This window comes from Moschus berezovskii, chromosome 9 (assembly GCF_049115385.1).
Source record: "Moschus berezovskii isolate FMDL1 chromosome 9, NW_MosBer_1.0, whole genome shotgun sequence".
Classification (NCBI taxonomy): Eukaryota; Metazoa; Chordata; class Mammalia; order Artiodactyla; family Moschidae; genus Moschus; species Moschus berezovskii.
This window is the reverse complement of record NC_142468.1, coordinates 47,879,697-47,892,286: the sequence shown is the minus strand read 5'-3', so window position 1 is coordinate 47,892,286 and position 12,590 is coordinate 47,879,697. Positions and strand designations below refer to the sequence as shown.

The window sequence follows — 12,590 nt, the reverse complement described above, 5'->3', positions numbered from 1 at the left end:
CTTTTGAACTGTGGTGCTGGAGAAGACCCTTGAGAGTCCCTTGGACTGCAAGGAGATCCAACCAGTCCATTCTAAGGGAGATCGATCCTGGGTGTTCATTGGAAGGACTGATGCTAAAGCTGAAACTCCAATACTTTGGCCACCTCATGCGAAAAGTTGACTCACTAGAAAAGACTCTGATGCTGGGAGGGATTGGGGGCAGGAGAAGGGGACAACAGAGAATGAGATGGCTGGATGGCATCACCGACTCTATGGACATGAGTTTGCGTGAACTCCGGGAGTTGGTGATGGACAGGGAGGCCTGGCGTGCTATGATTCATGGGGTCGCAAAGAGTCGGACACGACTGAATGACTGAATTGAACTGAAACTTTATAGAGAATATAAAAGCAACGTGAGAACTATGACAAACATGAAATTGTATATTAAACCTGTCATATCCATATATTTTACAACTGAATTTGTGTCTGGTGTAACAACTACAACAAAAATCATGACTTTAATCAAGGTAAACTTAAATACAAAAGAACTGTTCAGAATTCTGGCTAATGATTGACTTGCTCACATTCAGTAAGTATTTGTTCATGGCAATAATTGAACCTTGGAAAACTCGGCACTTATTTCATATATATATATATATTAGCAATTTTACCTGTTTGAAAGGGAGGTCAACACAGAAGCTAATCTTTTTCTATTTGACATATAGAGAAGATACTGCTCTTCAATAGTATGTCTCTATTTTCTCTTTTTCTTACCTCTTTCAATATCATCTTTTTTCTAACAGATTCAATAATCCTAGTAGTGGTTGGAAAGCTATCACCAGTTTCCTGGGGTTAAGGAGAGGGGCTATAGCATAGCTCAGAAGCACAGACAGAATATAAATCTTTCTTAACATAGATTCAGAGAACTTATTTCCATGAGAACTACCATGATAACTTTGGTGACTGAAGAAGGAAGGGAACAAAAATTATGAGTCTTTCTTCTCTCAAACTACATGTTTCCCCCCTATCCGCCCCCCCATCATTGCTTTATAGAGTTTCCTGAATTTTGGTGGCGACACGACTGGTACCTCTAGACTAGGAAGAAAAAAGTGTAGAGAGAGGCCTTGAAATGCTCCCCAGTGTGCAATGAATAAAACTACTATATTCATATGCATAACTGATTCACTTTGTTGTGCACCTGAAACACACACATTGTAAATCACCTAAACTTCAAAAAAATTAAAAATAAAACTGGCTACAAACATCCAGGGAAAAGCGAACTTAAGCAATGCAATTAAAGCCCCAAGGGAGTGGCAGTCTAACTCAGAAAGTGATTCATGAAGGTACTTACGTGCTTCATTCACTGTCACAGATTAAAGAAGTGGCATCAAACTGACATTCAAATAATGTCAAATTATCAGATGCCAGGCAGCCACGGGCATGCATCACTCAGATATTCCTCAGAGAAATCTTCTAGGAGTAGCTGGATGACAGCCTTCAGTTAGCATACCTCCAGAACCAACTGCAGCATTTATTGACCCAGGCTACTCTCTCCCCAAGCTGCTGCCACCCAGTGAATGGGCATAACAGACCAGCCACAGACGCTCACGGTGGGACTCCTCTCACAGACAGCCTGTTCTCTGGGACTCCCCGCTGACACACTTCACTGTAGTCTCATGCAGTTTCACTGCAGTCAGTTTAAGGCTTCTCATGCCTAGTTTTCCTTCCTTCTTCTCTTTTCCCAGGGTATCAGACCTGCATCATGGTTCAAGGCACTTCCTGCCTATCCCTGTTGTTTCTCCACTTTGTGATAAAGTGGAGTGTTTATCTCCACTTTATCTTTTTCTCCCAATTGGTCTTGTATTTTTGTATCTTTTTAAGACCCTTAGCTTACATTATGACAAAAGCTACCAAACTCACAAAACTGCTATAATGTAAAATGTCAAATGTATGATTTCACTGAAACAAGCATCTTTATATCTTTTATATCTTCTCTCTTTTTCTGTCCATCTTTTCTCTCTCCCAATTCCTCTCCCAGAACCTGTCTGGATTATACTGTGACAGATAGAAAAATTAAAAGTTTGGCATGTCTTTTCCAGCAGCACTTACAGAAACTGTACAGAGAGATGAGCAGAAATTAGAAGTATTGTTAACTACATTACCTGGCTTCATTGTATATAGACTGTGCTTTTATTGACACTTGAGATGTGAGAGGGAAGGAAGGCTGTGGTCTGGCTCTGAATTAACTAGGAATGCTGAAGGCAGAGGGGTGAAGGATGTAGCAGCCTTGTGAACAGCAATGACTCCCTGTTTTCAAAGTCTGCTCCAGTCTCAGTTTCCCAGGACAACAGAAATTTTAATATTGATAATTATAGTGACAATTTTCTTTATTAAAAATATATTTAAATACTTATAGGGAAAGTAAAATAAGAAACAGATATTTCTGGAAGACAATTTGACTGAAAATTTGCATTTAAACGTATTCTTCAAGTTCTTCGGGAGGAATCTACTTTCAGGTAACAGAAAATTCTCTTTCCTATGACTAAAAATTATCACCCCTTTCCCTTACTGCCATAATTCAAAAATCCCTTGCTACGTCCATGAAGGAGGAAGTTTCTGGAAAAATAATGTGGAAAGGATCAAAATGAAAAGATGGCCTATTGTAGCTAGACATTTACACAGCATACACTTAACAAAACATTTAGGTAGATTAACTCTTTTGCACTGACAATGATAAAAGTCCATATTCAGACATGAGATAGGAAAGCAAGTTGTTATTAAGTGATGAATGCCACAGGAAGGTAAGAACTGTAATATCATAAAATCAGATAAGCCTTTAAGACTATGATATACAATTTTTTTCCAAAATTAAATTGAAATTCAACTTATTTTCTAAGATAAATACTTCTACTTGATGTGTCACACTGTCACTTTTTAGTAATTAAAGAAAGTATATATGATTTAGTGGGGAGAGGATAATCCATTTACTATCTGAATTTTCTATAACTAATCCATAGTGAGCTTTTGCCACACTTTTTGGTTTTCATAATATATTTAAATTACTGTGATATCCCAATATAAATGCAATTCTCCATGTATTTAAAGGGCATCAAAAAGTCTGTATATATAACAAATAGCTTAGTTACTTATTTGAAAAATCCAAATAAAAATGATTTTACTATGTAGGAGCTTTAAAATTGAAACAAAAATTTTCATATGGGTTATAGTAAATAGCATACGGATGTTACTTAACAAGATTCATTTTAAAGAAATGAAAATACTATAAAACATAACTGAGACTACATCTTTGCCCCAACCTAAAACATATATCTACATTTTGGTTCTGTTTCTATTATACACAGATGTGTTCAAATTGCAATACTTAAAAAACAATTTATCTATACTGTGCATAAGCTTTGGTCCACACACTACACTTTGAAAACTGATTATACATCTTTCTAGTATCATTTACAATAATGATGCTTAGAAATATCTTGGAGCTTTACACTGAGTTAGAGTTCCTATCAGAGGGATAACAGAACCACAGCCGCACTGGATCATCATGAAGGAGGCACACAAATGACTGGGTTACAAGAGTTACAGATATGAGAGCTGCTCACTTCCCAGAAACTACAGCTCACAGAAAAAGCCCCAAAGATCTGTTACTTATTTTTATTTTATATTGTACTATACTTTATTTATAGTGTTGTGTTTGTTTCAGGTGTATAGCAAAGTGATACAGTCATATATATATAGATATATGAATTAACAAAAGCAGTTCCCGTCTTTTGATGGGGAGCTCGTGGTTTATAATATAAATGGCATTATTTTGAGAGAGGGATAACTTAGGTAAGGCATTGGGTTTTTTTTCTTTTTGCAGCTTGAGGCAGTTATAAAATAACTTAATGGAGCTTATGCAACTGTGTATTCTATAGTATTTTTTTCATAAGTAAAAATTTTTTAAAAAAAATTAAAAAAAAGAAATATCTTGGAAAAATTAATTAATAGAAGAATGAACAAATATTACACAAATGTTTTGAAATATTTCCATTACGTATAAATAATGAAGTTTTCCAAGGTACTCCTATACTGTCAAGTAAAAAAGAAAAAGTAAGGAAAAAGAAACACACAAGTTGAAGATGAAAGATAGTATTACTGATTAAGATCACAGACTGGAACTAACTGGGTTTGAACACTCACTTTGCTACTTACTAGCTGTACAAAGTGAAAGGTATTTTTCTTTTAACTGCCTATATATATATATAAAAGTTTCCTCATGTATAAAATGGTGGTCAAAATAGTACTTACCTCATAGAGCCATTGTAAGGAACAAACGAGTCATTATTTATGAAACAACTATAATGACACCCACTATTAAATCAACACTAAATTACTGCTTATTTATAGAATGGCTGTATTTTGGCATTTATGTTCAATGTACAGGGATATTCAAAACTACTTATTCTATAAAAATATATAACACACACACATATATATATACATATGCATGTATGTGCAAGCACACAGAAATAGGCCTAACAACACATGAGCAAAATTGTATCTTTAGAGGCATTAAAGCAGACCTTTGTTGTTTAATTGTTTTACACAGAAAATATAATTAATATAACTAAATAGAAAATATAAGTAACACATTATTTTGTGGTCACATTTTAAATACTTTTCAGTTCAGTTCAGTTCAGGTCAGTCGCTCAGTCGTGTCCGACTTTCCGCGACCCCATGAATCACAGCACGCCAGGCCTCCCTGTCCATCACCAACTCCTGGAGTTCACTCAAACTCATACTTTTATACACCCATAAAATGCAATTTCAGAAAATGATTACATTGATTGACTTATTGAAACAGAAAGATATTCTCATGCAAACATCATTAAGTGCAAACAAGCGATCAAAACACTGTATTAACTGTACTAGTAATTAAAATTATATGGTTATGTTTTGTCTATGGAATGATCTATTCTGGCTAGGTGATTTCAGTTTTCTTCTTTATATACAGATATATTTATTCACAATTAAACTTAAATATACACAAATCTATATACTTTTTAAAAAGCACTATAAAACTATTTTACTGCAAGAAGAAAGCAACAGCAAGGCAAGCTAATTATACCATCATGCAACATTCTGCACTCAAAATACCTAATTTGAGAGCACAGCCAAGAAACACTGATGAAAGGAATGAATTAGGAAGGTTATGAATGTACTCACCCACCAAATGCCTGTAGTGCAGAGAATTTGGAAGCATCCAAATCATTGCCACTTACTATCCGAGCCTTAAATGAAAATGGAGAGAAACAAAAGAAACAGACTTTTAGCATCCTATAGCTATGTACACATGAATCTGGAACACGCGTCAACTGCACTAGACACGTAACACCTAGTATGACAGATGCTAAGCAGGGTCAGCTCCAAGTCAAAGCTACTGTGTTTTTATGGGTGGAGGTTTTGAAATTAGCTGTCAGCATTCAAACAAAAGCACTGGCAAGGTCAAGGAAAATATCATATTCCAATACCATTTGCCCTTAAAACTTGGTATGTGCAGTGAAGATCATGAATCAGTCAGAGAGATCATGATTCGCCAGACTTAACAACAGATGCTGCGTTTGACCGTAGCAGACCCCTAGGTTGGCAAGTGTAAGCTATAGTAAGCGAAGCTGGCAAGGTGTAATCTCTTCATAAAAGCAACAGATTAGGGCACACTTAAAGGACAACCAATGAATGGAAAGCTGGGATAACATGCACAGTTCACAACTAAAACGGAAGAACCAAAACAGGTCTAATATGTCACAAACAAACATGTACAAAAAGACAAGATCCCTCAGGAGGGAAGAAAAAGTATGATTTAAAACCTTTTCATCCACAGAACTGCTATCTGAAAGAGAATCAGGAAAAGAAGGAATAAATGTTAGATGGAGTACTTTTCAAGAAATCATTTAAACATATACATGAACAAAGTGTTAATGTTATATAGTTTAAAATTATAAATGAACCCCAAGGGAAGAAGGATAGCTGGTCCCTGCAATTTAAAGAGTTGGAAAATGTGCCAGAATGCTTGAAAAGTATAAAAGGGTGATTACAGAGCTTAACGAAAGACAATATGTCATAAAAAGAAAAGAACAGTTGAAGTATCAGAATGCCTAGGCTCCAGCTGGGACTCTGTCACTTGCTAAGTACACTGGGCAAACTACCAAATGGTCTGGAGTGTAGACCTAACTCTGAAATAAAGTCACTGATACTTTGCTTTTTGCCTCCGAACTTTGTGAACAGGATCAATTAAGATCAATATATGTGAAAGTAAACCCCAGGTGACTATATAAATAAAAGAAATTTTATTATGGGATTATTTATTGCTTCTCATATCATAGAACTTAAAGATTAAGCATATTTCACCTTGCAAATATGAAATCTGATGCCTGAAGGTGTTAAATTATTTAAAATCCCCAAACCACGAAATGACAGAGTTATAAATCCAGGGCTTCTGACTCCCCATCTGCTGCCCTTTGGATTCAATGTTTCAAGTAAATTGAACAAAACAGCGAGGGATGGTTGGTCCATGGTTCTCCAGTATCAGTCAGTTCAGTTCAGTCCAGTCGCTCAGTCATGTCCGACTCTCCGCGACCCCATGAATCACAGCACACCAGGCCTCCCTGTCCATCACCAACTCCCGGAGTTCACTCAAACTCATGTCCATAGAGTCGGTGATGCCATCCAGCCATCTCATTCTCTGTTGTCCCCTTCTCCTCCCGCCCCCAACCTTTCCCAGCATCAGAGTCTTTTCCAGTGAGTCAACTCATCGCATGAGGTGGCCAAAGTATTGCAGTTTCAGCTTTAGCATCAGTCCTTCCAATGAACACCCAGGATTGATCTCCTTTAGAATGGACTGGTTGGATCTCCTTGCAGTACAAGGGACTCTCAAGAGTCTAACAAAGTCAGTATTTCTCAGTTTCAACTGCTCATGGGCCCAAGTAGATGAACGATGGACTTGTGATTTTTCAAATTTTTTGTTTCTTTTTGAAACTCAAGTCTAAATCCTCAAGGGTCATCATAGCATGGTCCATTTCTAACTTACACAGTGTTACTGTTTTTTAGCATAAAGCCAAAGGGATTTCCATATGAATACAAGTTTGCAGAAAGCTAGAAATGGAGTGACCTTACCATTCTTGTATCCCAGACCCTTTATTTTCACAGATGAGTCTCAGAGAGAGAAAGATTTGCTCGAGGACATGTAATTCAATGATGATTTTTATTGACAAAAATCTGAAACTGTTTGTTTTCTTGACCCATTAAATACGAACCTGTTAACATAACTAAATATTTATGTGTAATATTTTGAAGATTTTACACTATCCCATGGTTATGTCTTTGAATACAAAGCATAGTAGGCACAATATAAAGTAATAAAGCAATATGGCCATAAATATTTTAAATACTTCACAAAATATAGAAAATAAAATTCAGCACTCTATCAGAAGAATATATCATAGCCATGAAGATTTTATTCAAAAGCATGATTTAAAAATCATTGACTACTATAAAAGACATCAACTGATCATAAAATACATATCTGCATTTAAGTAGGAGCATACGCCGAAGAATTGATGCTTTTGAACTGTGGTGTTGGAGAAGACTCTTGAGAGTCCCTTGGACTGCAAGGAGATCCAACCAGTCCATTCTAAAGGAGATCAATCCTGGGTGTTCATTGGAAGGACTGATGCTAAAGCTGAAACTACAATACTTTGGCCACCTCATGCGACGAGTTGACTCACTGGAAAAGACTCTGATGCTGGGAAAGGTTGGGGGCGGGAGGAGAAGGGGACAACAGAGAATGAGATGGCTGGATGGCATCACCGACTCTGTGGACATGAGTTTGAGTGAACTCCGGGAGTTGGTGATGGACAGGGAGGCCTGGCGTGCTGTGATTCATGGGGTCACGGAGAATCAGACACAACTGAGTGACTGAAATGAACTGAACTGATACAAGCTATTTGATAAAATTTCAAAAACCTTCCAAATAATTTTTAACCTACTTAGACTGGAATGAGTTAATTTTCATATGCTGAAAAATGTATTTCAGAATCAACTTAAGTCTAAAATATTAGGGCATCCCTGTTATTAAAAGGCAAAAATGTCCACTACAATATTTTAATTTATTTTCATAAATCCTAACCAATAGAGTAAAACAGAAATAAAGAACATAAATGCTGAAAGATAAAATACAAAGTTTTTATTTTTCAGAATTATAGTGTTATACACTGAAAAGAAGTCAAACCAAACCATGTGGAAAACTATCATGATTAATTAAATAGATAGCAAATGAATAAATAACCAACACATCAAATAACATCATTATGGTATTTCCTACTAACTAGCAATAGCTAGTTTGCAAAACAATGACATTAAGTCTGATTTCATATATCCAGTATTTTGAAATAGTCCCCCATTCTAACTGGCTTCTATATTGATCATCTGACTGAATAAGGGTAATCTTACCAAAGTTATTCTTTTTCAGCTGCTAAATGTAGTAATTCATTAACTTTTCATTCATTGTTTCATCCAGTGTTCATTCATATTTTCACTGAATACATATTTTTTATTAATTATCAATTAACCAATTTTGTTCACTTTGACTCCTTTCTTATCCCCTTTAAAACCTTTCTAAAATACAATTATGATCCTCTCCACTCTCTTTTAAAAACCCACTAATTTCACCCATTGCCCACCTGAAAAAATAAGACCTTTGTCTACTGCAAATTCATGGCTCACCAGTCTTGATTCACATCCTACACTTTGGCCACAAGTAAATTTTTGCCATTTAGTTTTCATCCCATGCTCTTTTAAATGTGAGCCTTTGCATTCTCAGTTTCTTTCCCCTAAAACAAGTTATCACTTTCTTTATCCAGCTAACTGCCTCTCAGTCTCCAAAATTCAGTTGAAACCTAATCCCTTTCCTGGAAACATCACTTTTCAGGGATTCATGATCTTTATACATAAGTACTATACAGTGTGGATTTCCCTTGGTTAATCCTCAACTTTTTTTAGTTTCTTTAGCTGAAATCCTTCTAGACAGCGCCTCAATGATAGTGTAACTTTTTAAACTCCCAATATACTCCTGAATCATAGGAGATGTCTAATAAACATTTGCAGAGCACAGAATGTACAACTTTACATAAGCTATACCACTTTAATGAAATATTTAAAAATCTGTTTAAAAAAAACTGTTATTTCATCTTTTGGTATAGGGAGGGTGAATTATTTTCTAACTGATTTACAGATCTAATAGTTAAATCCTAATGGCAAGTTGTTGTAACTTGAAATTATCCTATTTTAAGTGTACCTAGGTTAACAAGTAAAAACATGTTACTTTTTTTTGTTCGTTTGACTTATAAGTGTTTTTTAAAGGTGATTAATGAGGATGGATTACACACATATTAAAGTCTATAACAGCTAAAATATTATCCTGGCAAAATAGAATAAAAGATTAGTAAAACATAAAGTATAGCTAAGTAATATACCCTTATATGTAAGAATTTAATGAATAAGAGAGGACATATTGCTATCAAGGAAATAAAAAAACACTAGTTACTAAAATGGTGCTTAGGGAGGTATAAACAAGATGGCAGAGTGGAAAGACGAGTTCTCCCCCTCTCACCAAAATACCAAAACTACAAAGAACTGCTGAACAACCACTGAGAAGAAAACAAAAACACTGGAATCTACCTATACATATATATATATATGTACTGTATCCAAAGATAAAGAAAAAGCCATAATGAGATGACAAAAGGGGTGAAATCACAATAAAATCAAACCCCACATCTGCCAGGTGGGAGGCCCACAAACTAGAAAATAGCTATATCACAGAGGTTCTCCCACAGGGTTGAAATTTCCAACACCCACATCAGGCACCCCAGCCTGGAGGCCTTGATCAGAAAGAAGAATCCTCAGAGTATCTGGCTTTGGAGACCAGTAGGGTTTGATCACGGAGAAGGCAATGGCAAGCCACTCCAGTACTCTTGCCTAGAAAATCCCATGGATGGAGGAGCCTGGTAGGCTGCAGTCTGTGGGGTCGCTAAGGGTGGGACACGACTGAGCGACTTCACCTTCACTTTTCAGTTTCACACAGGGAGAAGGAAATGGCACCCCACTCCAGTGTTCTTGCCTGGAGAATCCCAGGGACAGGGGACCTGGTGGGCTGCCGTCTATGGGGTCACACAGAGTCGGACACGACTGAAGTGACTTAGCAGCAGCAGCAGCAGGGTTTGATCAAAGGAATTCCACAGGTCTGAGAGAAACAGAAACTCAACTCTTGGAGGACATGCACAAGATTTCATGTGCACCAGGCCCCAGGAGAAAAGGCAGTGAGTTCATAAAAGCCTGAGCCAGATTTACCTGCTTGAATTGAAGGGTCTCCAGCAGAGATTTGGGGGTGGGATGGGGTGAGGCTTTCTGCAGTGAGAAAGATACTGGTGGCAGTAGTTCTGAAGAGTACTCATTGGCAAGAGCTCTCCAGAAGGTCACCATTTTCTCACCAAGACCTGGCCCACCCAACAGCCTTAAGGCTGAAATGATTCAGACCAAGCAACCAACGGGGTGGGAAAACAGCCCCACTTCTCAGAAGGGAGGTGACTAAAGTCTTCCTGAGCCCACAGCTGCTCAATAAATATAGCCCTTGACATGGCCCTGTCCACCAGAAGGACAAGGCCAAGTTCCGATCACCAGTGGGCAGGAACCAGTTCCTCCCACCAGAAGCCAGCACAAGCCCCTTAGACCAGCTTTATCCACCATAAGGCAGGCAGCAGAAGCAAGAATGACTATAACCTTGCAGCCTGAGGAATGAATGCTACAATCACAGAAAGCCTCACATAATGAGATAGCAGAAGAAATGTGTCCAGGATGAAACTCCAGCAGAACAGCCAAGTGAGCTGAAGGCCAGCTATCTACCTGAAAAAATCAGAGCAATGATAGTAAAGATGATCCAAAATACTGGGGAAAGAAAGGCTCATACCGAGAAGACACAAGACATGTTTAACAAAGAGCTAGAAGATCTACAGAACAAACAAATGGAGATGAACAATAACTGAAATGAAAAACAGTATAAGGAATCAATAGCAGAATACACAAAGCAGAAAAATGAGTGAGCTAGAAGATTAAATGGTGGAAACCACTGCTGCAGAACAGAATCGATAAAAAAGAATTTACAGAAATGAGGACAGTCTCAGAGACCTCTGGGACAACATTAAATGCACCACTATTCTCAGTATGGCAGGGTCAAATTGAGAAAAGAGAAAGGACCTGAGAAAATGCTTGAAGAGATGACAGCTGAAAACTTCCCTAACACAGGAAAGGAAACATAAACCAACTCCGGAAAGCACAGAGTTCCAGGCAGGAAAAACCCAAAGAGAAGCATGCTGAGAGACATGGTAATCAAGTCGACAAAAATTAAAGCCAAAGAGAAAATAATAAAATTAACAAGGGAAAGCAGCATAACATACAAGGGAATTTCCATAATGATATCAGCTGATATTTTACAGTAGAAACTCTACAAGCCAGAAGGGATTGGCACAATATATTTAAAGTGATGAAAAACTGAAGTCACTCAGTTGTGTCCAACTCTTTGTGACCCCATGGACTGTAGCCCACCAGGCTCCTCCGTCCATGGGATTTTCCAGGCAAGAATACTGGAGTGGGTTGCCATTTCCTTCTCCAGGGGATCTTCCTGACCCAGGGATCGAACCCAGGTCTCCTGCATTGCAGGCAGACGCTTTAACCTCTGAGCCACTAGGGAAGGGAAGACCTAAAAACAAAAATACTCTACCAAGGCTCTAATTTGGAATTCACAGAGAAATTAAAAGCTTTATAGAAAAACAAAAGAAACTTCAGAACCACCAGGCCAGTTTTGCAACAAATACTAAGGGACATTCTCCAATTAGAAAAGAAAAGGCCACAAATAAAAACAAGAAAATAATGAATAGAAAATCTCACCAGTAAAGGTAAACATAAAGGCAGAAAATCATCCAAAAACAAATATAACAAAATCAGTAATTATGAGAAGAGTACAAATGCAGAATATTGGAAATGCATTTGAATTAAGAGAACAGCAACTTAAAAAGCAATTTTGTTTATATATAGATTGCTATAGCAAAACTTCATGGTAACTTCAAACCAAAAATCTACATTAGATATACAAAAATGAAAAAGAAATCCAAATACAATGTTAAAGTCAATCATCAAATCACAAAAGAATAAAAGAGGAAGGGAAGAAAAAGGACCTACAAAATAAATCCAAAACAATTAACAACATGGCAATAATAACACGAGTATCTATAATTACCTTAAATGTAAATGCTCCAACCAAAAGACAGATTGGCTAAGTGGATACAAAAACAAGACCTGCATGTATGCTGTCTACAAGAAACCCACTTCAATTCTAGGGACAGATACTGACTGAAAATGGGGTATGTAAAAATATATTCCATGCAAATAGAAATAAAAAGAAACCTGGAGTAGCAATACTCATATGAAACAAAATAGACTTTAAAGACTGTTTATAAGAAACAAAGAAGGATATCACATGATGATCAAATGATCAATCT

At 37.0% G+C, this 12,590-nt stretch overlaps 1 protein-coding gene across 1 annotated transcript in view; it reads right to left on the bottom strand.

The window, feature by feature from the left end:
* The window catches only part of UNC13C (unc-13 homolog C), a 691,503-nt gene that overhangs the window by 508,903 nt on the left and 170,010 nt on the right, over positions 1 to 12,590 (bottom strand). The window contains exons 3-4 of the mRNA XM_055436715.2: positions 5,847 to 5,869; positions 5,206 to 5,270 (exon numbers count right to left, since the gene is read on the bottom strand). Coding sequence (XP_055292690.2) covers positions 5,206 to 5,270; positions 5,847 to 5,869 — 88 coding nt within the window. The remainder of the gene's footprint in view (positions 1 to 5,205; positions 5,271 to 5,846; positions 5,870 to 12,590) is intronic.